General features: G+C 48.0%; 2 protein-coding genes across 5 annotated transcripts in view; one reads left to right on the top strand and one right to left on the bottom strand.

Moving 5' to 3' along the window:
* The window catches only part of CORO7 (coronin 7), a 30,926-nt gene extending 15,672 nt beyond the window's left edge, over positions 1-15,254 (top strand). The window contains exons 14-29 of the mRNA XM_078863006.1: positions 629-724; positions 1,308-1,478; positions 1,789-1,885; positions 2,595-2,770; positions 3,584-3,692; positions 4,034-4,120; positions 4,721-4,863; positions 6,194-6,298; positions 6,769-6,854; positions 7,990-8,131; positions 8,646-8,735; positions 9,599-9,715; positions 10,137-10,272; positions 11,447-11,538; positions 12,463-12,549; positions 13,042-15,254. Of these exons, the coding sequence (XP_078719132.1) occupies positions 629-724; positions 1,308-1,478; positions 1,789-1,885; positions 2,595-2,770; positions 3,584-3,692; positions 4,034-4,120; positions 4,721-4,863; positions 6,194-6,298; positions 6,769-6,854; positions 7,990-8,131; positions 8,646-8,735; positions 9,599-9,715; positions 10,137-10,272; positions 11,447-11,538; positions 12,463-12,549; positions 13,042-13,050 (1,743 nt within the window). The 3' untranslated portion in view covers positions 13,051-15,254. The remainder of the gene's footprint in view (positions 1-628; positions 725-1,307; positions 1,479-1,788; positions 1,886-2,594; positions 2,771-3,583; positions 3,693-4,033; positions 4,121-4,720; positions 4,864-6,193; positions 6,299-6,768; positions 6,855-7,989; positions 8,132-8,645; positions 8,736-9,598; positions 9,716-10,136; positions 10,273-11,446; positions 11,539-12,462; positions 12,550-13,041) is intronic.
* A 3,169-nt stretch (positions 15,255-18,423) lies between these two features.
* The window catches only part of LOC144936163 (axin-1-like), a 68,686-nt gene continuing 59,591 nt past the window's right edge, over positions 18,424-27,518 (bottom strand). For all 4 annotated transcript variants that reach the window (XM_078863103.1, XM_078863084.1, XM_078863094.1 and 1 more), the window contains one exon: positions 18,424-19,497. In XM_078863103.1, coding sequence (XP_078719229.1) covers positions 19,371-19,497 — 127 coding nt within the window. In that variant the 3' untranslated portion in view covers positions 18,424-19,370. The remainder of the gene's footprint in view (positions 19,498-27,518) is intronic.

The following is a 27,518-nucleotide window of genomic DNA, read 5'->3' as shown; positions in this document are numbered from 1 at the left end:
TGACCGCGAAGCTCTCGGCAAACGGCAGGGAAGTGACCTCACTTCTGAGTCTGCTCGTGATTATTTCCCAGGGAAGCGTCGCCGCGTTTCAACTCTTATCAGGAGGATCCTGCCAGGTTTTTCGCAGTAAAAGGGTGATGCTGCTGGTGTGATGCCAGTTGAGTAATTTATGGGTAATTTTTTTTAGCACTGGGATGTTTTTAGCCCAATACCGGTTAGGTTATCAGAGCGTGTTTATTAGCATGTTTTACCAAAAACGTGTGGTCAATGCAGACTTGATGCCTTGCAAGAGGTTTTTATTTGGTGTTTGAACATCTTAACACCTCCCGTTTTATTGCAGAAAGGGTAAAACCTGTTCTTATTTTTCATCACCGGTTAGGTTAGATGTTTTTAATTTGTTAGCTTTGGGAGGGAACGGAGACAACCCAGAGGAAACCCCTAACAGAAAAGCAGGGGGGGGGGAGAGAGAGAATTTACAAACTCCACGCAAGAAAGGTGCCCGGGTTGGGTATCGAACCCAGGCCCTTCTTGCTGTGAGGCACGACTACTGTGCCGCCACACCGCCACCCAAAACATCAGTTGCTGTGCGCGCAATGTAATGGGGGGATTTCTTTTTTCCCTCTTTCAGAACACGTTTCAGTTCCATGCAGACTTGTTTGTGGACACGGCGGGAGACGTCGCTGCCATGCTGGGCTCCGACTGGTGGACGGGGCAGAACCGTGCGGTGAGCCACTCATGACGCTCTGCCATCTGGAATGCTCCGTTCGAACCACTGGCATCCGTCATAGATGGCAAGCACCAATCTTCCTTCATGTTCCGGAAAAAAAATTCCGACAGCCGTCCGTACATCTTGCCGTGCGCTTACCGGGCGTGGAGCTGGCATACCCCCCACCCCGTCGGGCGGCGTGCTGGCCTTCACAGTTGCTACTTCGCGGACAGCACCTGCCCCAAATAGTCGGTGAAGGCTATACGGGGGGTCTTTGTCTTTGTTGCGTGTGTGTGCTGGTGGGAGAGGGCTAGTGTAAGCGATTAGCGCACTGCGCTACAATTCCTGTGCACGGCCACCAACACCAGCGATGATTATCGGAACTGATCCTGGGCCTCAAACGAGTACCTCGTGCAGTGTGTAAACAAGCTCACTTGGGAGACAAATGCGGCCGGGAGTGGTGCCGGCCACCCACACGCCCCTCGTGTGCCACTGTGACAGTCTCCGTAGGTGCTGCTCCTAGCTAACAGCACTCGCATCAAACAGTCTGTTAAGGCTACGCGGGGGGTGGTGGGGGTGGTGGGAATCTTTGTATTTGCAGGTGGAGAAGGTGAGCTTAGATCCAACAAAGAGACAGGAAGGCAGGAACGCTTCGGCGATCCTGAAACCGGCACAGCAGCCCAAGTGCAGCGTGACTCCCAGCACGCCGCACGCGGACAAAGACGACGCGAAGAAGCCACTGGCGGAGAAGAGCACTGGCAGCGTAACGGAGGTGAGCGACGTTTGCGTCTTTTTTAAAGTTGGAGCTGTGAACTAATATTGATCCGTGCCGCATATTCAGAATTAGATTTTTCCAGTAGAGTAATCGCCTCGATATGCGTATGTTCAAGCAACAAAGTTTCGCTCGAACGAAGTTATTACCGTAGTTTTGCACAGAAAACTAAAAGATAAATAAACTCAAATGAATAAATAATGCTTTTATTGATCTACAGTACTAAATAAATAATCGGAGGCAACGGCCGATCTTGCCGTAGTCGCTCTCGTTGCTCCGTGAAGCGAGCCGTCGTCTCCGTGTCTTGCAGAAGCCCGGGGCCGGCGGGGAGATCAGCAGCAGCAAGTCGGCAGGGAAGGCCGGCAGCCCGGATGGCGCGAAGCGTCCAGCAGCTTACAGCATCGTCGGTGAGGCCCGACGCACTCACGGTGGACTGAGTCAACCGGCGACCCACGATCCGGACTCTTCACCTCGCAATTGCGAGCCGCTCGCTCCCGCCCAGAGTCGACCTGGCCGCACCTGCAACGTGGGCGCTGCCGTGGCGAGATGTTGACTACCTCGCGTGGTATACAGGTCATGGGTTCCATCCAGACCCTGACGATGCCTGTTGTGTATTTCGTGTCTGCATGTCTCTCTCTCCCCGTGGTCGTGTGTATTTTTCGCTTTTTCCTCCAAATTTATAATCCACGTGCATTCAGGGTGTTTGTCTGATGTAAATTTCTAGGTGATAAACCACTTTGTTGAGCTAACATTTGTGGCCAGGTTGCTTCTGATTTACCACGTATGGCGCGAAAGAAGTTCAACATACGTACATTCTTAAAAAGAGCTAAAAAAAAAGCCAGGTCACTTCTGAGTGGGCCTCACCTGGTAAAAAAAAATAGTTTGGTAAAAAACATAGTTTGGTAAAAAATATAGTTTGGTTTAGTCGTTCGGGAACTGGAAGCCAATGCAGCTCGGCGAGCACCGGACAGACACGGTCGGCGGTACCCGTCACGACACGAGCGGCAAAGACTTGTGTACCTGCTGCAGCTCGTTCACGTTATTTCAGCGAGACGTCTCGCGTGGTGGCGAGTTGCGATGGTCGTGTGCTCATGGCCGCGTGCTTTTCAAACGCAGGTGTGACATCCAAATTCCGTCACATGCGCGGCGTGGTGCTGCACCGCGACACGCACATCGGCAACCTGCGCAACGTGAGCCTGACCACGCCCGGAGAGTGCGACGGCATGGCGGCCAACCACCGCTTCATCGCCGTGCCCCTCGCTACCTCCGGGGGGCAACTCGCCGTGCTGCCGGTACTGCCGCAGCGCCGGCGCCTTCTCTGCACGCTTTCATTTCAATTGCACAAAACTCGGCACCCGTTCACGCACAGCCTGGACTGCTGGATTGTCGTAAGCCGGTCCCCAAAGTTCGTTCGTGTTGAACCAACTCGGCCGAAATGATGCCCTCGCAGATGGCTGCCGCGTGGCTGATGGGATGTGTCAAATACGTGCGGTGTGTTTTGTGTGGAGTGTGGAGGTACAAATTTGTGGAGGAGACGCGTTCTCTGATTATTGATTTGTTAGTCGAATCATTGCTAAACATGACCCAATGCTTCACTAGGAATAGGCCGACAAAACGTCTCCCTCATCTGTCTGTCCCTGCACAATTAAATAATCGTGAGAAGCACAGGGCCCCCTGGGATGTGTGCACAAGCGCCATGAGTTCCCACACTTGGGAAATTGTGCTGTTGGAGGCCGAGTGTTGTTGTCAAGCCATGATTTTGTACGTTTTACTTATTTCGCACGTTACGTAGCCAACCGTGCTCACCAGAGGTGCGGGGGAAGGACAAATAATGAAACATAAAAAAGCAGCTCTAAAGAAATTAGTTTTCAATGTAGATTTAAGAGTGCATAGCTCACGTGGCTTCCTTATATCGGGCGGAAGAGCTTTCCAGACGGCCGCGAGCAATGCGGTGATCGTCTTTGTTCGATGGCGAGCCAAGAGCCGCTGCTGCTGCCGCTGCTGCTGCTGCCGCCGCCGCCGCCGCTGCTGCTGCTGTGAGGGTAAGCGGAGATAGGCTACGTGAAGGCTCCCTGTGTGCGCGCGTGCGATCTGTGTTTGTGCAGCTCTCGCAGACGGGGAAGTTGCAAGACGCCGCCATTCCCACTGTGCAGAACGGCACAGCCATCGCGGACTTCTGCTGGGACCCGTTCAACCCGTGTCGCTTGGCTGTGGGTAGGCAGCCCTTCCCCCCCCCGTACCTCCGTTGAGCGCGGTTGGCTACGTACGGTGTGAAAGAAGTGCAACCTACACACATGCATTTCTTGTCTCTCCAAACAATTGCTGGCGGTCGGCCCATCCTGCCACGATGCGTTGCCCACCGCAGTGCACAAACACGCTGCCAAGCGCCAAGCGCAACCTGCGCGTGTCACGTGCGCAGTACGGCGCACCGAGTTGTTGCCTCTGTGCGATACGTAACGCATGGCGGGATGTGTAAACCGTACTTGTTACGCGGAGGGACAGATGTGTAAAGGAGGAGGCGTGTGGTATGCTTCCCTGTGCGGTGGCACGTGCAGCGGGAGAGGACGGGCGAATTCGGCTGTGGATCGTCCCAGAGGCGGGTCTCAGCAGCACGCTCACCGAGCCCCACGTGGTGCTCTCCGGTGAGACGCACCGCTCCTCACCGCTCCTCACCGCTCCGCTCCTCACTGCTCCACTCCACTCCTCACCACTCCGCTCCTCACCACTCCACTCCTCACCACTCCGCTCCTCACCACTCCACTCCTCACCACTCCACTCTGCTCCACACCGTTTCACACCACTCGGCTCCAATCTGCTCTGCTCCACACCACTCCATTTTACTCCGCTCCACTCCACATGCTAACATGAGCAACATCACAAGACTGCCAAGGCGACTTGAGTTATTCTGTACAACTTCACGTGCATTTGTATTTATTATTCCGCTTGTTTACCCCGGAAGGGCACACCGAGTCTCAAGTAGATAGAACAAATAATAACACGCGTTTTAGTGCATTTGCGTGCTATGCATTTCCACACGATGATAAGCCACTTTGTTGAGCTATCATTTGTGGCTAGGTTGCTATGAACAAGAGCTACATAGCTCAGTGGTGACTTACCTGGTAAACTAAAAAGTTTAGTTTCAGTTTAGTGGCATGGCTGTACGTATGTTGAACTTATTGTTGCACCCTACGTCGCCCACCGTGCTAATCGGAGGAGGCTTACCCTGCCTGGTTCATCTTTAGGCCACACCGAGAAGATTTACTCCCTCAAGTTCCATCCCTTGGCTGCCGACGTGCTGGCATCCTCCTCGTACGACATGAGCGTGCGCATCTGGGACCTCAAGTCCAAGAGGCAGATCCTTCAGCTGGAGGGTCACAGTGAGCAGGTGACATGCAGCACCTCCACCCTCCCCCCCACTCGCTTGCCAGGGGAATCATCTCTCGGGCCATTGTGAGGAAACTCACGGCGCTGAACTCCCAACGACGGAGTGACGTCCGTGACAAGAATTCGGGCTCGCCACCATTGTAGCCTGTAGGCACTAGAGACACGTTCCTCACAGTTCAACTGCGCCGAATATTTAACTCGCCCCGGCTTCATAACGATTGCACGCAGAAGCTGCTGAGATTTTTAAAATCGGTTTCATATCAACGCCGCATGTCAGGTGACCGATGTTATTATCATTCACATAACAGACCCTTAAGCACATTTCCAGTTACTCATCTGTGCTTGTCATTGTTGTATTAATTATTACTCGGCAGCTTTAGTTTGTTTTACTTCAAGCTCCATCGGTCGTCGAGGGTTGACGGCCACAGGCAGCTGTGTCGCGTATTCTCCTTTAGATTCGCATCGTTGTTTCTGGGAGGCCAAAAAGAATCCACCGAGGCTCACACCGCCTGACACATTGAGCGTCTGCAGTGCTGAGGTCACTGTGACGGGCCACCTCTGCTTTATCGTCGTAAATAAGCAGCCAAAACTCTTCCTTGTCCTCACATCGGACTCATGTCGATCAGACGTTCGAGACCTGAATGTCGAAACTGGCCCAGAGTTTGCTCGCGAAGAACCAACGCTGCGGAAATGTCTCTCTCCCAAATGGCTGTGCGGCCAATGGCACGTGTAAATAATACCTTTTATAATATATATACATAGTCGTCCCCGCTTTTTTATGGTTTCCGGTTTACGACGATCCACATTTACATAAACTGGAACCCTCTTTTCCCTACAGACACTAGAAACAGTAGAAATATCACTTGCCGATGTGTTTGTCCTTTTATTGACCGTATTTAACTGGGTTTAACGGGTTATTCACAGAGTCACTCGAGAATCATAGAAGCTTCACGCCAAGTCAAAACCAAACTGACCCCGTTCAATTGCGTTCGGGAGTCGTGTCGGAAGACACGTTCATGAATCAAGCTTCTGCATCGTTAATCGATCCGTGGTGGCGTTAAATAAACATCGTGAATGTGGATCGTCATGAATCAGACCGTCGTGAACCGGAGACCACCTGTACAGACGTGCATGGAGGGACTGAAAATGTGAAGAAGGCGTATTATCTGCCAAGAAGTTATTTTATTTCTTCATTCGTGTTCATTAACGAAGCTTCCGATTCTCCGCTGGCAATGCGCCCGTTTTGTCTGTGTGACCTTGTGTCTTCTGCGCGATGTGTAGAGATGGTGGGCTAATGACGGTGGTGACTGTGGATGCACTCCGTCTCACAGATCTTCTCCTTGGCCTGGAGTCCAGACGGGCAGCGGCTGGCTACGGTCAGCAAGGATGGGAAAGTGAGAATCTTCAACCCTCGTCAATCCACCAAGCCTATGCAGGTGCGCTCACCTCTGATAATTATAATGATCACGATGTTTTATGTATGTGTGTGTGTATGTTGAAGTTCTTCAGCACCGTACGTAGCCAACCATTCTAATCGGACGTGCGAGGGAAGGACAACAAACTAAACACAAGAAGCAGTTCTAAAGAAATTAGTTTTCAATCTAAATGATTTAGAAGTGCACAGCTCCAGTGACTTCCTAATATCGGAAGGTAGAATGTACCAGATGGCCACAGAAGCGCATCTGAAAGAGCGCAATGCGGTGACCACCGCCTTTGATCGATGGGTAGCCAAAGCGGCTGCGGCTGCTGCTGCTGCGAGGATGACCACCGGAGTTTGCGCGCGATGGAGGTTTACGCTCCTGAACGAGCTCCGCACGGTAGATGGGCAAGGTGTGTGTAAACTCGCGTGTGTGGAGTGGTGGTCACACTCCGCCCGAGTGCCCTGCGCTCCCCGTCTGTCTGGCAGGAGGGACCAGGCCCGGCCGGCAGCAGGGGCGCCAGGGTGGTCTGGGCTTTGCAGGGGACGCGGCTGCTCGTCTCGGGGTTTGACAGGTAAGCCATCGGGAGGTTGCAAGCACAGCGCAAGAAGCGCCTGGGTTCGACTCTCCCCAACTCGGGCGTGGAGTTTGTATGTACGTACGTATGTTGAACTTCTTTCGCACCATACGTAGCCAACCATGCTAATTGGAGGTGCGTGGGAAAGACAACAAACTATACACAAAAAGCAGTTCTAAAAAAATGAGTGCTGCAGTGGTTTGCTCTGGGTTCTTCAGTTTCTTCTCAAGAGCTGAAAAAAACGTCCAATGTAGTCGGTATTGACCGGACTATCCCAATACTGACAATGTACCTGTAGATTACTTAATTGCAATTTCACTCATCAGTACACATTACACAGTGCACTTGTAATGTGCCACAACGCCTACTTTATTGAGGGCGATATTGGCAAATAAAATAAAGATTAATTGAATGATTGAAGTTTAATGGGACCGGCAGCTCCGGGTTCGGGTTTGGTTCCAACCATCACTGGCAGGCAGTAGGCTAAGCGGTCTTCTTCTTTCGTATGGCTGACGTAGGTGCAGAGCAACGACTGCAATGTCACGTTCAGGTGCTCAAGCCAGATGACCGCGTCCGGGGCAGCGGAGTAGTGTATCATGGCTGTGATGTCTCCTTCGTATTTGTGGATCGGGCGTTGCGTCGTTATATGCTGTACGGTCTCTGTTCTGAATGACCACGGTCGCATGTCGGAGAGTTTTTCATTTTCCATTTGTGCATCAGGTATCACGCATCTACTGCCATGGTTTGTGCAGCGGATGCGGTTGAGGGTGGGCCATGAGTATTTGTCGGCTCTAAATTTCTACACGATGATAAGCCATTTGTTGAGCGATCATTTGTGATAGCCAGGTCGCTTCTGAAAAAGAGCTACACAGCTCAGCGTGGCCTTACCTGGTAAAAAATAAATAGAAATAATAAAATAATAACAATAAAACATAATAAAATAATTCTCACGACGTTTCGGCCACAACGCAAGCAGCCGTCCTCAGGTGGAGAACAGGACTTTACCGAAAGAACCAAGAAGATGAATCCCTGCAGTCACGAAAGCTTTAAATCGAAAAAATAGTCGGAGTAGTCTCTCTCACGAGCCGAGCCGCAGTGGAGCGCCACGCCGCGTTGTCTCTCTCTCGCGCAGCGGCAGCGTGCGCCAGGTGTCCCTGCACGACGCCGGCGCCCTGGCTGCCGGGCCCGTGTCCAAAGTGTCGGCCGACGTGTCGCCCTCCACGCTCATCCCCTCCTACGACCCCGACTGCCACCTCGTCTTTCTCACGGGGAAGGTATTGCCGGCCGCCTGCCCCAAAAGCCACGCAAGCGCGGGTGGTGGGTTAATGTACAGGACGTACGAAGGTTGATGGTTTGTGCGTAGATAGGGTGATGATGCAGGCACTGGCACGATATGGACACACATGGAGGATGAACAACAGGGAAATTAAAAGTGTTGTTCAGAAAAATGGAAGGAACCGCAAGGAGAGGAAGTGTTAACAGACGACATAAGGAGATTAGTGCTGGAAAAATGTGGCCACTTCTGGAGCGAATTGGCACAAAACAGAGAGAAAAGTGGAAACAAAATGTGCATTGGACACCTCCGGGGCTATCTGCCCATGGATCGTGATGGCGATGGTGATGACGATGGTGATGACGATGGTGATGACGATGGTGATGACGATGGTGATGAGGGTGATACAGGCGGCACGATGGTGACATTGCGAGCGTTGGTCGCGGTGGCATAAGTGGCGATTGGTGACCGTTGACACGTGCGTGGCTGCCCGCCCCCCCGTCACCCTGTGCTAGGGCGACACACGCGTCTCTGTGTACGAGCTCAGCGCCGAACCGCCGTACTTCCTCGAGTGCTCGGGCTACAGCTCCTCCGAGCCTCACAAGGTTGTTCCCACACCACGTTTCCCAGCACCACGCTGCCCAGTGCAACGCTGCCCAGCGCAACGCTTTCCAGCACCACGCTTTACAGCTTGCTCTGGGGGGAAAGGGGGGCTGGGCTGCCGAGCTCAGTCAACATGCTGTGGGTGGCGATCGCAGGAGGACCCAAAACCGCCGTGGAAAGTTTAAAAGTGCACGTTTCGTCCTTTGTGAGATCCGCACTTCCGATTAACGTTCAACGTACGTAGGTGTACATACAGATTGCAAACCTGTGAGCATGGCGGTAGTTTGTCCTGACCCCGACGCCTGATGTATATTTGGAGTTTGCGTGTCTCTCGCTCTTCCCGTGGTCACGTGGATTTTTCTCTGGGTCCTCCGATTTTTTCCCTCCACATTTAGAATCAACGTTGCGTTTAAAGAGCATTTGGCTGCTATAAATGTCCACGTGATGATAAGCCGCTTCGTTGCACTATCATCTGTGGCCAGGTTGCTTCTGAAAAAGAGTTACATGGCTCAGTAAGCCTCACCTCGTAAAACAAAAAGTTGAGTTTACTTTTATAATTACTTGACTATGTTTGTCTCCCCTGGAAAGCTTCACCGAGTCTCAAGATACTTTTTTCAGAAGAGTCCTGCCAGGTTTTCACTGTAGGCGGGAGGGGCGACGTTGCTGCATGTAAAATACACATTCTTGTGATTACATTGTATAAATATGAAAACGCGGAAATATAGGCATGTCAAAAATTTGAGATCATCGCGCTATCTATATAAATGTCAGTACAGTGTTGCCAAGGACTGTGATGCTTGTGTATACTCGCGTGGCGGGGCGTGGGTGTGCTGCGTTCTAGCTCGTTGGTTGCGTGCGGCCGCAGGGAATGGCGTTCCTGCGCAAGACGGAGTGCAACGTGCGTGACGTGGAGTTTGCGCGCGCCCTGCGGCTGGGGAACAGCACCATCGAGCCCCTGGCGTTCAGCGTGCCGCGTGTCAAGGTGAGCGAGAGAGAGAGAGACGCCTATTGCACTTGCCCACGTGAAGGGGGCGGGCGCGTCGAGATGCAGATGGGAAGAGACGGGTGTGTGGCTGAAGGAGGTGGGAGCCTGTTTGCGGGCCCACGCCGTCGCTACGTCAACCTTGCTCAGGCTACCCAGGTGACAACCCAAGAGACGAGGAGGACAGTCTCCTTGGGGACCCCACGTGCACCTATCTGTTGCAGGTCGACTCGGCCTCAAATGAGTACCGGACGAGATGCGTAAACGTCGCCACTGGGGGGACAAAGGCGGCCGGGCGGGCGTGGTGCTGGCCACCCACCCCCTCGTGCGCCGTGCCGACCTTCATATGTGCTCACTCGCTCACAGCACATGCCCCGACAGTCTGTTAAGGCTACACGGGGGACCTTTGTCTTTGTTTCAGAGGGAGTACTTCCAGGATGACCTGTTCCCCGACACGCTGGTGTGGTGGGAGGCGGCGCTCACGGCAGACGCCTGGTTTGCCGGCACAGATGGCAAACTCAAGAAGCGCAGCTTGTGCCCCGGCGATATGCCTCCACGTAAACACCACGCAGCACGCACAGCACCACGTGTACCCTACACAGTACACTACACAGTACACTACACAGTACACACAGCACCACGTGTACACTACACAGTACACTACACAGTACACACAGCACCACGTGTACACTACACAGTACACTACACAGTACACACAGCACCACGTGTACACTACACAGTACACTACACAGTACACTACACAGTACACTACACAGTACACACAGCACCACGTGTACACTACACAGTACACTACACAGTACACACAGCACCACGTGTACACTACACAGTACACTACACAGTACACACAGCACCACGTGTACACTACACAGTACACTACACAGTACACTACACAGTACACACAGCACCACGTGTACACTACACAGTACACTACACAGTACACTACACAGTACACACAGCACCACGTGTACCCTACACAGTACACTACACAGTACACTACACAGTACACACAGCACCACGTGTACACTACACAGTACACTACACAGTACACACAGCACCACGTGTACACTACACAGTACACTACACAGTACACTACACAGTACACACAGCACCACGTGTACACTACACAGTACACTACACACAGCACCACGTGTACAGTACACTACACAGTACACACAGCACCACGTAAACACCACACAGTACACACAGCACCACGTGTACACTGCACAATACACACAGCACCACGCGTACACTACACAATACACTACACAGTACACATAGCACCACGTGTACACTACACAGTACACTACACAGTACACACAGTACCACGTGTACACTACACAGTACACTACACAGTACACACATCACCACGCGTACACTACACAGTACACACAGCACCACGTAAAAACCACACAGCACGCACAACACCACGTGTACACCACACAGTACACACAGCACCACGTGTACACCACACAGTACACACAGCACCACGTAAACACCACACAGCACGCACAACACCACGTGTACAGTACACTACACAGTACACACAGCACCACGTGTACACTACACAGTACACTACACAGTACACACAGCACCACGTGTGCACAATCGCGCGCGTTGCACTCGCACGGTCAATGTCACGTGAATGACAGCGCGGTTCCCAGTTGGTTCAACTTCAGCGGGTTGGTGGCACTGGTCCCTGTGGCCCCACAGTGTCGAGCGTCCCGCGAGAGGAGACGACCAGGAAGTACGCCGGCGGCAACTCCTACGCCGAGGAGAAGTCGGACCAGCAGAAGAAAGAGGAGGTTAGCAGCACCGCGGGGGAGAGGGCGGCACGGGGCGGCACCAGTGGCAACGCTCGTGCCGCACGGCAACAAGGTCGCGGGGTTCGATCCCTAAACCTGGGCGCATTTCTGCGTGGGCTTTTTATGTCCCCCCCCTGTTCTGCTTGGGTTTGATTCATCTGGCCCCTCTCCGGTTTCTGGGCCGTAGCTAAAAAATTGTAACAAAGTCCAACGCAACTGCCATCTGCCAAAACATCCCAATGCTGAAAATCTACCTACAAATTACTCGGTTGTGATTATTATGTGTAGCAGCATTGCCTCCTCCTGCTGCTGCAACAACCTGACAGGACCCCTCCCCCGGAAAAGAGACTTAGTGAGGCTTTCCTGGGTAACCAAGCGTAATAACAATGAAGCAATGTAGTTTAGCTTGCCGTGTTGTCATCTGGGAGATGCGCTTTGAGATTTTCTGGGATGCCAGGTGCTATTCAAGAACACCACCTCGCCTGGCACGCAGGAGGTCGCGAGTGGTGGTTTCCTAAATTCTGTCCTCGGTGTGTCCTAAAAGCTGTGCCGTGAATCTGTTTTTCCCGGTTTAGTAATTTCTGGCCTCATGATACGGGAAAGGATGTGGGTAGATGTTAACTACCTCGCCTGGTATGCACGAGGTCATGGCCCCGATCCTGACCCTGATGCCTGCTGTATATTTTGAGTTTTCATGTCTCTCCCTCTCCATGGTCGCGTGGATTTTTCTCTGGGTCCTCCAGTTTTTCCCTCCACATTTAGAATCAACCTCACGCATTTCATATTAATTGGCTGCTATAAATGTCCACACGATGAAAAGTCACTTCGTTGTGATTTGCCAGGTCGCTTCTGAAAAAGAGCTATATAAAAGTTAATAGTTTATATAATGATGATGATGTGTTTGCATCTCCCTTCCTGCCTCAGCTGCTGAATGCCATGGTCTCGAAGCTCTCCTCGCGGGATGATCCTCTACCGCAAGACGAGATGGAGGGAGTGGATGACGATGAATGGGTAAGCTGATCCTTGACGTTGCTACGTGTCCCAAGAAGAAGCAAGGCTACAGCTTGAAAATTAACTTGCTACATTGCTTCATTTCCTATCACACAGCAAACACAAAGTATTTACATTGTTCTATTTGATTATATGTTTCATCGGAAAGGTCTTCCGTGATTGCTTGGTAGCTTAGATGAACAACTTTGCCGGAACGTCGTGCTGGAGTAAATTGTTCAATGCAAAGGCGATGCATCCTCTGTTTCTGTAACATTTGCTCCACAATGACACGTTTGCGTACGAGTGCTGTGGCTTTTTTACATTGTCATTATCTTGTCACGGGCTAACCGCTATGCGTGTGTGTCGTCTGTTTGCGCGTCTGTGTGTATCTATGTGCGTGTCTGTGTGTATCTATGTGCGTGTCTGTGTACGCGTCTGTGTGTGCCTGTCTGCGTCTGTGTGTGTCGTCTGTTTGCGCGTCTTTGTGTATCTATGTGCGTCTGTGTGCGGCAGGATGATTGACGCTCGCGTTGGAGATGCTGGGTTACAGCCCAGCCCAGCGTGCCGGCTCGTGACGCCGACCAGGCGGAGGGCGTCAGGATGTGTGTGGTGGTGGTGGTGATCCAGGAGCACCATGAATACAGGGTCCTTTGTACAACCTCCTGATTTTTCTTGCACACGATTCGGAGTGTGTGGTATTTTCCAAAACGACTGATCACCGTGTTGACCACAGCACTCCCTTGTTATTGGAGAGGGAATACGCTCCGGAGATGCTCATGATTAGCAGATATTGGCCTATGAAAACCTATATTTTTTATGCATTTTCTGAAATCAATAGGTAAACAAGGTATTAAATACTCTTGGGTTCTTTCGGTAAAGTCACGTGGGTATAAAAGAACCAAAGAGTATGGATTCCTGCAGTCACGGAAGCTTCAAATCAAGGTATTAAATACATGAAAATTATCATAACACAAAAAAATTGGTTATAATAAAACAAAGAACCAAGTATTAAATAATCGTTTATAAATGAACTTATCTTGAGTACATCACTTAATCTCGATTCACAGATAGCCAACATCGGGGATACCAAGTTCGTGCCGTACTTCACTTGCAATGCACGCACGTTTGTAAAACTTTGATGATTGTGATCCATGTCCACTAACCTGCATTGACCAGCGTGGTGAAGTTTGGCAGATAGGGCCCCATGGCCAAGACAATGTATGGAGGCCTTCATCCAACAGTGGATTGATTAACGACTGAAAATTATTGTTCTTGAACTAATTCTTTTTCTATAAATGTAGCTTTACTTAGCCTAAAATACATGCTTTGAATTATCAAACTAAACAGAAGCATAACTTGAACAGTTAAAATACTTGTGTAAGTTATAATGTTGTAAACCTTTGTTAGATGACCGTTTTTTAAAGGTGCTTAAGAGCGATCAAGTTAGGCCTCTTAACGGACCATGCGTTTGCCTGACACCCCTAAGGTCGTGTGTGACCCTTAGATTAAGGGGTGATCTTAACATTTAATTCAGAAATGAATTTTTTCCCTTTTCGTTGAGGAATTGAATGCTTTGGCAAGCTCAAAATGATGGGACCATTTAAAATAAACAAAATACTGTGTTTGTAAAACATGGGAATGAAGTTGGACTCAAGCAGCACACGTCGTGTGTATGGAAATAATAGCGGGCATTAAACGGGAAGGGGCACCGCGGTGGTGAGACAAGTGAATAAAAATCGTTAAGATAACCAAATATAAACCAGAGCAAATACAACTGAAAGCAAAACCAACCATAAGGTCACTCACCCACAAGAACACTGACCCACGAGGTTACTCGGCAACCCACTTGGCCACCCAGGCACCGAATAAGCCACGGGCTACGAGGCCACTCGCCCACGAGGCAATCCAGCCCCCCACCAGATCACTCGGCTACCAACCAGTGCACCCACTCGCCAACCTGTGCACCCACTCGCCAACCAGATCACTCGGCTACCAACCAGTGCACCCACTCGCCAACCTGTGCACCCACTCGCCAACCAGATCACTCCGCTACCAACCAGTGCACCCACTCGCCAACCTGTGCACCCACTCGCCAACCAGATCACTCCGCTACCAACCAGTGCACCCACTCGCCAACCTGTGCACCCACTCGCCAACCAGATCACTCCGCTACCAACCTGTGCACCCACTCGCCAACCTGTGCACCCACTCGCCAACCAGATCACTCGGCTACCAACCAGTGCACCCACTCGCCAACCAGATCACTCCGCTACCAACCAGTGCACCCACTCGCCAACCTGTGCACCCACTCGCCAACCAGATCACTCGGCTACCAACCAGTGCACCCACTCGCCAACCTGTGCACCCACTCGCCAACCAGATCACTCCGCTACCAACCTGTGCACCCACTCGCCAACCTGTGCACCCACTCGCCAACCAGATCACTCCGCTACCAACCTGTGCACCCACTCGCCAACCAGATCACTCCGCTACCAACCTGTGCACCCACTCGCCAACCAGATCACTCCGCTACCAACCAGTGCACCCACTCGCCAACCAGATCACTCCGCTACCAACCAGTGCACCCACTCGCCAACCAGATCACTCCGCTACCAACCAGTGCACCCACTCGCCAACCAGGCCACCCAGCCACCCACTAGGCCAGGGGTCGGCAACCTGCATCTCCAGAGCCGCATGCGGCTCTTTAAGGACTGCTTTGTGACATTTAGTAAGGACCACCATCTCGTATTCACATGCATTGTGGTTCTTGAAATAGAGGGTTTTTACCGAATTCAATTCTTTTATTTTGGTAGCCAACCCCGACGAGGTCACAAGGACATTCACTCACGAGGCCAGAGAGCCATTCACCCACTAGATGGTGCATGGTACTGGCCTGAGACGAGGCCACGAACCAGGCTGCTGCTGCTGCCTCTGGTGCAGGACAGATATTATTAGAGCGTATTTTTGTTTGCATGTTCACCACAAAGTGCTGTGTGTGCTTAATCCAGACTGATTCCTTGCAAAAGATTTCTATTTGGTATTTGAACATCTTAAGACAACTTGTATTGCCACAAAGGGGTAAAACATTCCTATTGTTTCTCGCATGTATACGACCAAACAATTCGCTGCAAGCCCGTTTTAGAAGAGCATTCGAATCAGCCCTGTAACGCTTTAAACGCTTTCCCTCTTTTTACATAAAAAAACTGAATTTGTGACATTGTTAAGCAAGGACAGAACACCACTTTTTTTGATGTAAAAAATAAAAGCACGGAACCTTAAACAGCAAATCTGTGTTTCTGTTTTGTTTCACCTTCACCCCATACTTGTTGTTTCACCTTGAGGGAGTTTGACGAGTTGTTGGTGAAGCTTTGCGACGTTTGCCGATTTGAAAACGCAAACTCCAGCAGCTGCACACGACGGCACTGGGAAGACGACGGAGACGCGCGCGAGAGTTGTACACCACTTCTATGACCCCCCCCCCACTCGCACCACCACAGCCCACTCGATATCGATTAATCGGGAGGGATAATCGTCATCGGCGTTGGGGCCGTGATTAGGAATCGAAGTAGGGTCGCCGCACAATCACAACAATCTACAGTATATAACAATCTATATAGATACATAATCTATATAAGCAACAATCTACAGTATATAACAATCTATATAGATACATAATCTATATAAGCAACAATCTATAGTATATAACAATCTATATAGATACATAATCTATATAAGCAACAATCTATAGATAAACAACAGTATATATAAACGACAATCTATATAGAATTATAGATAAACAACAATATATATAAAACGCCGAACTTTGTCCGTGATGACCGCTGCACTTGCCGTCGAGTCCCTGCAGGGGGCGCCTCGGCTTGCACGGCGGCGGCGGCGGCGCACGGACAGACGTTCGATTACGTCGGAATCGATCTGCAGGACGAGGCGATTTGCTCTCGATTCCCAGAATCGACTGGCCCCCAACCGACACGACTTTGCCATTTGTTTGGCGACAATTTCCCATTCTCCCCGCACGCGCTACCCGTTGATAAGCGCACTACTTCATCTATCTTTCTCTACTACGATGAATGATACACTAATATGAGATACAACTTCTAAACGGAGCGTCGGGTGCTTGCGTGGAAGCGCCGTTCGTGTGCACATTTTGTGACTTTCCTGGCCGAATTCCGGAATTGCTTTTGTGAACAACTCGTAATTATTAGAATTACATTTATATCGGCGGGTTTACTTCAAGTATTTTAAAGCGCTGTACCAGGACACAGCAGGATAGAAATAATATAAATACATTTGAAGAATCGTTTACTAATATGCTTGTAATACTCGGTTCATCAGAGCCGAGTTTTACAAGCAAAAAACCCAACTTCTGGTTCGCAGTGGCACACCGGTGAGCCCCTTGTCAGTGCCCTTACCCTATTACAGACCAAATCAGACCGTGTTGGTCACCCCGTGCCCTTACAAATCTCAACGTTCATCCAACAAAGTTCCGTCACAAGGTACACAAACACACACAGACAAAAACAAATGTTTCCCCGTATTGAAACGGCCTGTACGCCGTATGAACCTGGAAACTAAATTTCCCTGCACAAGAAGAACGGTGTACGGGGTTTAAACCGTGTGGGTTGATACGGTATGGGGATAGGTGACCGGTGAAAGAACGTAAAAAATAAGCGACTAAAACTAGCGACGCTCTTTCACGAACACAACAAGGATGGAATAAGGAGGGGGGAGGGGGGGACAAATATATGTTGACGAAGCGATCACGATCAGTCACGGGCCACGTCCAGTGTGATCCACACAGACTACGCCTCACGCTCCTCTGCCCAATATCTATTGGAGCTATATCTGTCAAGGAGCGTGAACTCCGACAGGGATGTTTTTGTTTTTTTCACAGTCGGCAATGATTGAATTCCTGAATTCCCAAGACTAATGGGATGATAGCGACTCCAGGGAGAGTAGCAGCAGGATGATGATGGGCTCGGGGAGAAGAGATGGCGGGTTGTTCTAAGGGAGGAATGGAAGCTGCAGGTTGTTGTTTTGCCCACTCCAAAGATAAGGCCGGCATCCTCTGGTCTCGGTGGATGCATCTCTGGTCTCCGTGCTGAACTTAGATGTGTCTGTCTTCTTGGTGAAGCCCCCAGTGGTCTGGACAGAGGAATCTCCGAGTCCATTGTCGATCACAACCACCGGCCCACTCCAAGGATAAGGCCCGCATCCTCAGTTTTGCGTGTGGTGAAATGTTTACTACCTCGCCTGGTATAAAGGTGGCCAGGGGTTCAATCCCAATCCTGACGCCTGCTGGATATTTTTGGAGTTTGCATCTCTCCCCGTGGTCGCGTGGATTTTTCTCCGAGTCCTCCAGGTTTTCCTTCCACATTTAGAATCAACATCACGCGTTTACAGTATTTGGCTGCTATACATTTCCACGTGATAAGCCACTTCGTTGAGCAATCATTTGTGGCCAGTGGGCCTTACCTGGTAAAATGAAAAATCTTACAAGTTTAGTTTAAAGTCCAGGCTCCACCACTGACGAGTCAATTTAAATCACCGCAAAAGTTATAATTCTCATATCATACAAAACATTTGATCACTTTATGCATTTCACAATATGTGCATTTGGGCTTTGTGTTTGCACATTTTTTGTATTTCGTGATTTTCTTTACTGAAAATGTGTATATAATATTTGGCCATTAAATGTTTGGGAATAATGTATTTGGTCTCGCATTCCACTCGCACGAGATGTCAGCATCGCAAGCGTGCCACGAGAGGGCACCTTTCGTTCTTCGCGCAAGCAGAGCGAAGGTCAAGTGACGAGCCAGTTGAATTAAAGTCCCTTTTTTTTTACAAAGAATGAAACGAAAGATTATCTTTGGAAAATACTTTAATATTCTGATATGCTACATTCAACCGACAAGTGTTTATACAATATCTTCTTTAAAATGATCTATTATGTACAGTGAAGGCTACAAAAGAGCATCTGCACCCAATAATGTAGTACAGATCATGCCAGGACATGCAGTGGCATTGTTGAACCTACAGTATATATTACAACCCCTCGATTAAACAAGGGAAAAACAAGAGCATGGTATTGACCTACCACCATGTGAAAAAGTACTCCGATGTTGAATTCAAATGACCCGCTGAATCACAGCATGAGACACAACGGAAAAATCTGCAGGTCCTTTAGACACAACTCCATAAGGGTACCATCTGTATGTACATACACAATAAATATAAATACCTTCTTGGTAAAAAATATTTTAAAGTCAGCAGTAAGTTTTACTGTGAATGCATGCACACAAAATACTGAGGTTTGAGGTACAATGAGTTTTGAAACGTACTGGATATAAAGAATACAGCATAGAATACAGTACCGATATATAAAGTGAAGTCTACGCATGAGTAGAAAAATAAACCGTTCTAAATTATCAAAATTCATGCAGTAGAGGCTCCACGGTATATTTTTTTAATCAAAATAACTCCGGAACCACCGGCACTGCTGTAAATCTGCGATTTTTTTTTTTACAATATATAATCTTTTAAATACAAAATACACAATTTAGTAAACAAATAGTGTCTCTTATTGGTTCCCTTATTTCCCCCAAAACATGCTACATCAGGCCAGTGGATAATCCAAAACAAGAAGATGCCGTACAAAATAACAACAGCAACAAGAGAATATCTTAATAGTTCATGAAGGTGAATCGTTTCTTCCAGCCTCGCCAGTGCACAAGGTGATGACGGGTTCAAGTTCAATACTGCTTTGCTGCTCTGCGCATCCTCCGCGATTGCGGATGTACGAGGTCCACGGCGGTCACCAATCGCTATTCGATTCGCTCCACCTTCCCATTGATCTTCTCCTCGTATATCGGAAGAATCGCGTCGTCATCTTGCACCTCTTCGTAGACAACGCCACAGTCGAAGTCCTCGCTGGCCTTCTTGAAGTAGTATCTGCAAACAACAAAAAAGACACGCGCCGCTTAATATGGGTTCAACCCGCACTCAGTCGTTACATTCGGTTTACCGAACAAATACAAACTATAAGGTCGCGCTTGTTACTACACGCAAAGTGCTTGTCACAAATGAACCACGCTACCTCGCTTATCTCAAGGAGCATAAATCATCAACGTAAACTCCGGTGGTCATCCTCGCAGCAGCGGATTTTGGCTGGCCATCAAACAAAGACGACCACTGCATCGCGCGCTTTCAGATGCTCTTCCTTCCTATAATAGGAAGCCACTGGAGCTATGCACTTTTAAATGAAAATTGAAAACGTATTGCTTTTGTGTTTGGGTTGTTGTTCTTCCTCCGCACCTCCAATTAGCAGGGTTGGCTACATACAGTGCAAGAGAAGTTCAACATAACATACATAAATGAGCAAGAATGACCAAGGACATGTTTTTAAGAATATTAATTCATGCCCAATGTCATTTTCAGATTGGCAAGGAGGAAATTTGTGTGATATTTTATTTTTGACTTGCCAGCAGCTTCACGAATGTCTGCGGTTTTCAACATTTTACTCCAACTTGGTAAACCCTCACCCACCTAAAACCTTTTATTTAGTCTACCGTAAAAGATCAGAGCCACAGAGGCCAACACGATGCTTGAGACGTTAGGGTACAGTGCTAGATAGCGAGCCAACGCTCTGAAAATAAGCGAGGAGGAGGGGGACAGAAAAAAACTTAAAAAGAACCATTAAGGGAAAACAAGTTTGACAAATGTAAACAGAATAAGCCTTGCACTGCAGGGCCCTTAAGGGGTTCAATATAAACAATAATGAATAGTGTTAGAGCCCGAGCCAAGTTACCAGAGTAAAGTATGTCACGTATGCCAGCATATCTGTATTTGGCAGTCAGTAATTTCTTCGGCCAGAGGTGAACAAATGTCCTGTTCAGTTCTTACAGAGGCTGCAAAGGAAGCGATTCATCCTTGCCCATGACTTGAAATGGGAACTCTCTTGACCCAACGACTCTGGTAAAAAAATAAGTTTCTTGGACATTTAGCTTATCGGGCAAACAGTACAATCTTGTTATAAAGGTAGCGGTTGCTGTACAGGCAGAATCTGCATCGTGTTTAACAGTATTCTGAGCATGTAAAATGTTCCTATAAAAAAGGGAACTACAACTGGCCATCCTTGGGCCTACACTGGCATGCGAGGAGGATTTTTTGCAAGGACATTAACAAGAAATAATTCGCGCAATGTAGCTGATCATGAGCAACACACACACATCGGTGCAAACACCGCAAAGCGAACTTAACTCCAACCACTACATATGTGCCCCGTCACAAGAGACGATCTGAGAAACTGCCAAAAATCACAAGTCTGATGCCAACTGATACTAAAAATATTTTTCAAGCTTAAAATGAGATTCGTTTGCCGAAACTAATTGCAAATTGGAGAAGCTTAGAATAGTGTGATGTTACATCTTACTACCTCCTATAGCTTAGATGGCTAAAACCAGGTCATCTACATTTTACACTTCATGCCATTCCAAACAACGAGTGTGCAAGGACTGATTAGTGTAGAGCGAACAAGGCAGAGTTGATAATAAACGACCGCACCCAAAGACAAAGATCCCCGTATAGCCTTAACAGACTGTTGGGGAAAGTGGTGCGAGCGAGCACCTATCAAGGCCGGCACGGCACATGATGGGGTGGGTGACCAGCACCACACCCAGCCGCCTTTGTCTCCCAAGTGGCGACATTTTCCCCTCGCACCAGGTACTCATTTGAGCCCGAGTCGACCTAGGGGAGGCTCGGTGCCAGTTCAGATAATCGTTACAGCCTTGAGCGGAATTCGAACACGGGTCGCCGGGTTCGTGGCACGGCGCGCTAAACCGCTGCACGACCGCTCCCCCACCACCCCACCTACACACAGACACCCACCCATTGTCAGGACTAACAGGTCACTCCTCATCAGGAGTGAACAAACCAAAGAGAGAGAGCAGCCAAGTTAATGTACAGGCCCTTGATCTTCTTCAGTCTGCGAGTCATTCAGCTACGGCTAATGAGCCAAACGAGAATGAAGAGAGGCACACAGTGCAACAAGCAGATATTAAAGGGGTCCTCTGATCCTTAGGCACCTGTCAACGTGAGCCTCTTATTAACGTGCCTTGCATTCCTTCCCGCCACTGCCAATAATGGTTCCTCTTTACCGGGCGCCACATTGCCCAATGACAGAGTGGCTACGGAGCAAGTGAGCGCCGCCACCACCACCACCACCGCCACCACCGCCGCTGAATTCTCTTGCACCAAGCAGCAGGGTAGAGTTAACCGGTCCTCGCTTGGAGAAAGGAAAAATAAAATGTCTCGACAGACAACTCTTAAATATAAATATTTTTTCCACCCTTCGTCGTGTTTAATACTAAAGCATGTTTAAACAGGAAGCAGTGGGTTCTGTACGATGCAAAAAAAAGACAAAGTAACGGTAAACTTTCATAATTTTTTACAGCAAATATGCAAATTGCCTTGATAGGGCAGCAGCTTGATAGGGTAGCTTGATAGGGTAGCTTGATAATTATATCACGGTTGGCAAAATGCTTCCAAAAGCTTCTGCAGCAGTGAAAATGTTACAAATCACTGCTCAACAATTCACGGCTTACCAAGCCCTCATGGCTCTTTTAACCAAGGACATTCTGCTTATAACACGATGCTTCTTGGTTATATATCTCGAACACGATAACTCACATTTCCCCCAGAGCAAGGCGTATTTTACACGAACCGCTCCAACATCCACACATCGTATTTTAATACAGCTGGCGGCCTAAGCTCCTTCTCCCAGCACTCCATTTTCTCTCGAAATCAGTTACAACTCAGATTCCTAAACTGAAAACCCACTTTCTACATTGAAAATAATTTCTTTAGAACTGCGTGTTGTTGAGTTCAGTGTTGCTTGTCCTTCCCCCGTACCTTCGATTAGCACGGTTGGCTACGTGCGGTGTGATAGAAACTCAACGTACATACATTGACCTAAACTTTGCCTTTAACTTCCTCAATAGTTTCTAACAATACTGGATCTTTAACGTGAATTAAAACCCAAGGCGGAACACTGGAGAAATCTTACTAGGGCAAGACGCATTGTATGCCGTAAGGCTGCACTTACATTCTTCAGCGCTGCTAGTGCTAGTTAACGGTTAACCTTGCCCTAACGAGGGAGACTGCGCACAGGGACATCTGGCTCCAATATTGCAATGACAAAAAAATTGGTAGGACATTTTTTCTGGTGACCGTCAATAAAGATTGAATTTAACAAAGGGAGCATTCTACAGTTTTCTAAGATCATCCGTTTTAACTAGCCTTGTACCCAAGCTTGCCCACGCACTGAGAGTAAATCTACGTACTCCAAAGAGGGTGCCAACACTTGCCTTGGTGCCAATTCAATGAAAGGCGAATAAAAAAGAAAATATCAAACGCTTTGAGAGTTTTGTAGTTTTTTTTTGGTTTGCCGTGTGGTTTCTCCTTTGCTTCAGCTGTTTCCAGTTCCTACAACTGTCTCACTCTTTTTGTCTCAATTTCACCCTGAATGATTCAAGATGAGCTTTGGGCCAGCTTTCAAAGAGACGGCGGACATTGGGAAAAAAATAGCCATGCAGCTCTCGCTAATTGCAAACAGCTGCATCGAAAACGTGTTTCATCTGTGGTACCAGACTCCTGGAGGTCCAATGGCTAAGTCGAGGAATGTTTCAATGCGAGCCCAAAAACATTCAACGCAATATGCCGTGATCGCTTCCAGAGAAAGGGGGGGGGGGTGGGAGGAAAAAAAACACAAACCCCAAAGCTGGCCCCAAATAATCTTTGCTTATTGAACCTTCAACATTCTTAACTCAATTAAATTATTACACTTTCATTTTCAACAGCAGCAACAACAAAAAACCCGCACCGCCGATAATCTCTTCATTGCAGAACTGCATTTTTCATTCGTTCGAATGTCGTGGGTACAATTAACATTCTCACAGCAACATTCGGGTTTTATAGAAATATGTAAAGCGGTGGAGGTTTTGTTATTTAGTATCATTGTTGTTGTTGTTTTTTGTTTCTATGAAAACAACCGTGACGTAAAACAGGTTTTCGAACAATACACATTGATGCCCCACCGGCTTCACATCTGCATTGCATTTTCCTATTGATGCATAGACAGAAAGTCGCCAGCTATTAAACCAGTAAACAAGGCACGGCTACGGACTTGCCCGCTGCGATAAATCACATTCTACACACACAAAAAACCGTATGATCGGAGGAGCAAGTTTAATTCGTAGCGTTTTTTTTGTTCTAAACGTTTGCAGGCTGTACGCACATTGGAAGGTTGCGTAATAAAGGCACGGGAGCTCTGCAGTCCGCGGTCCATGTATTTAAGGTGAACAAGTGCAATTCTACGCATCTGAAAAATGCCCAAATCGTAGATTTGCTTTTACCAAGACCAGGCAAACAAGGTGGTGTGCGGTGTGGGGATACTTATAGTCGCTTTGGGCCTGAGGTTTGAAAAAAAGCAAATAAAAATATTTGCCAAGCTACTATTATTTTGTCACGTGTGGGACCCACTTCTACCTCCAACACCCCCCCCATCCACCCAGCCAGCACTCAGCAAGCCGGTACCAGCCCCGACGACTTCAAAAGGCCAAGGGGGGGGAGGGGGGGTATTCTCCCTCTGGCAGTGGCACAAGAGGCGCGAGAGGGCAAGCATGGCTGAACCCTCCAACCCCCCATGGGACCTGGTCAAACACGCTGGGCAAATACAGCTCTAACCCCTGACCCCCCTTCAAGGGTTGCAGAGTGCTCAGGATCTGGGATAAGGGGGGGAGAAGCGAGATGATAACCCCGCTGACATTACCCCGCTCTCCGACAACCGTAAAACAATCTCAATGCGAGTATTCCAACAATCGCTCCCATGTCTTTTACAACGTCCCACGGTTATACCATCTAGTCGAGCAGCTTTCCATTCTCTCATACTGTCAAGGGCAGAGCATTCTTCTCCAAGTGTGACATCTGCAACATCCTATTCAATTGCTAAACTGTTTTAGAGTTGGGAATTTTGGATTTATTTTGCTCGAGATATCGGCATACAATTCCTCCACTGATGTCAAGGCATTCCCTTGTGTTATTCTTCCATCTTTCTCCCCAACGGATACTGCTTTGGGACTTGCCGATCAACAGTTTTGCTGCCTTCGCACTTCCATTGCTTGCTATGATGTCAATCATTCGTGTTGTGTTTTCTGATTTATTTTCTAATACTTTGCCAACCCTTTTACAGAGTACAATCTCCTATTTAGCATCTCAACGTATTTTACATCTCGCCTCTTCCTCAACATGACTTCTGCTGTTTCAGACAATTCGTCATTTGGTTATCAACCTTTCCCCAAATATAATGCACTATTGATTGCTGTGCTATTTCTAGCATTATTTATGATTGCATACTTTATTTTGGACACATGATCCTTATGGCGGTACCCCAGGATACCAAATAATACATAAATGGCCGAGGCAATTAAATACTTTATTTCTGGGACACTATCTTTTCCAGGGGTGTACTTAACGCCGCGACTGGGGTACCAATCAATCCGACATCAGTGCTACTCCGCCATGTCGAAACGCAGCGAGGACGATTGCGCTGAGACCCTGCACTATGGTGCGGTACGCACCGTAGTGCATTGTGTACAGCTCGTCGAGATGAGTCGATTGCCGCATCGCCGGCCATCAACAGACTAAAAATGACTGCATCACGGACATTGTGCGAGAGCCGGGGTGCTATGGTACCCCGGGGTACCGCCATAAGGTTCACATTTACTCAATGTTTAAAGAAAAAAAATAATACCGAATCTAATTTAATATTTATGGAATGATACCTCAATCATTATTTTGGGGAAAATGTGACAACTCACTTGCACAATTACGAGTTCATTAGGCTGTTATCATACGCATATACACGGTTCGATACGATCACTGGGAAGAGAAGAACGGGACACGCAGAAGCCAAACATCACCATGAGCAAGCTGTGTTTCAGGAAAGGTGTTTCTACCATTGAAGAAATTCTCCACATCCGGTTGTGGAAAAGACAAATGAATCTCCTAAACATGTCGACCCTTTATAGGGTATGGAAAGGCATTCTACTCGGTGGAAATTAATGCAGCAGTGCAACTTCTCACAAATGCAAACCCTCTGATAAAACATACTTAGAAATGATTTAAAAAGTTAGCCACACTGAGAGGACATGAAGTTACAAAATACAAATTGGGAGTCCAATAAGAAGATACTCCTGGCAAGGTTATTCTCAGTGGCATTACAACTTGTTTTCTGAATAATTGATTGGGGATACAAAGAATTTTACTCATTAATTTAACAACAGTTCAATATTTGCTCAAGACAGGCATTAAAAATAACCAATGAAATTCGAGTACAGGTAATTATTGACCAACTTAATGAAGAAGGTTTGGAGAGTTGGCCTCAAGATAATAAATGAGCTAAACCAAATTCAAGTGCAACAAGTTTGCTAAACAACTGCAGACATCTGCTCAAGGTGCACAGCTGGAAAACACATCTGGACATGTGTACCAAAGACAGTTAAACTATAAACTAAACAATTAAAAAAAACATGTTACCAGGTAAGGCTCACTGAGCTATGTAGCTCTCTTTCAGAAGCAACCTGCCTATCGCAAGTGAGAGCTCAACCAAGTGGCTTAGCATCACGTGGAAATGTACAGCAGTCAAATACTCTAAACGCATGACGTTGATTCTGGAGAAAAATCCACGGGGAGAGATACACGCAAACTCCAAATATGCAGCAGGCGTCACGGTCGGGATCAAACCCACGACCTCCTGTATACCAGGCAGTTAACATCTTATTGAAGGTGGACCAGGATCAAAATGTAAAAGCGGGGATCACAAGAGTAGTTTGTTGAGAGCTTTTGAAAGATTACATTTAATTAATTAAAAGTAACACGCCAATGTGCCTGATGGCACGCCAAGTATGGAGATGGAACGATAAAATCAGCCCGCGTGGCAGGAGCTATACGGATTGTGGCACCGTTAAGTCATCAAAGAGGGCGATAACTTTGGGAGGCTTTTAATCCAGCAGTGGATAGATTGTGGTTGATGACGATGCGTTGTTAATTCCTAATTAAACTAATCACTCCGTTAACCGCTGTAAACTATACATGTGCACACGTGCTAGTCGGTACGTATGGCTGTTGTAAATGTATACTCTGCAACTTTACAGAGGGAATATGCTTTACGAACTCCAGACCCACAATGGATGTGGATAGGTGTAAACAGTGATTGCCATCTAGTGATCCTCGCAGTACAAGTTCATAACACTCGAGTTGGATTTGATCCAGAGCTGTGATTTTTTTCTTGATATCGGGGCTTATCTTTTCAACAAGTTTAACTTTTGGTAATAAATAAATAAAGCAGACCTATTTCAGTCTTTCCTCGTGAAATGCATCTAAAAAGAACCAAAATAAACCAAACATCATTTTAAACGGTTCTGGAATTCTTGGCACAGCACAATATGCAATTATGTGCCACAACGTGTCTTAAAGAAAACCGAAGTTGCTCATCTTGAAATAATTTAAACATCTTCTGCGGTGCTCCAGAAATAAAGAGCCCACCTCATTGCAAGCTTTCCAGGACAATTTGGATTAAAATAGCAAAACATCACTACTTCAAAGAAATTACATTCAAAGATTTTTATGTACAGAATTCAATGAAAATGATAGTTCAAGTGTAAATGGAAGCCATAAGCTCGTCAACAAAGATTACTTCTAAAAGTATATCTTGCAAGATTCAATGAATGTGGAAGTAACAGCCTTCAGCTGTATGTGAGCAGCAAGCTGGTTTTTAATGTTCAGCTGAGATGCATCGGCTTCCGGTTCCTGAACGAATACATTGAGGTTGCACTAATTACACTCAAAGTGCTTGCCACAGATGAACCACAATACCTTGCTCAAACCATCACACGAACCATAAACCATCACGCAAA

The sequence above is a fragment of the Lampetra fluviatilis genome, chromosome 1, assembly GCF_964198595.1.
Source record: "Lampetra fluviatilis chromosome 1, kcLamFluv1.1, whole genome shotgun sequence".
NCBI classification, from domain to species: domain Eukaryota; kingdom Metazoa; phylum Chordata; class Hyperoartia; order Petromyzontiformes; family Petromyzontidae; genus Lampetra; species Lampetra fluviatilis.
This window is presented reverse-complemented; position numbering and strand designations above follow the sequence as displayed.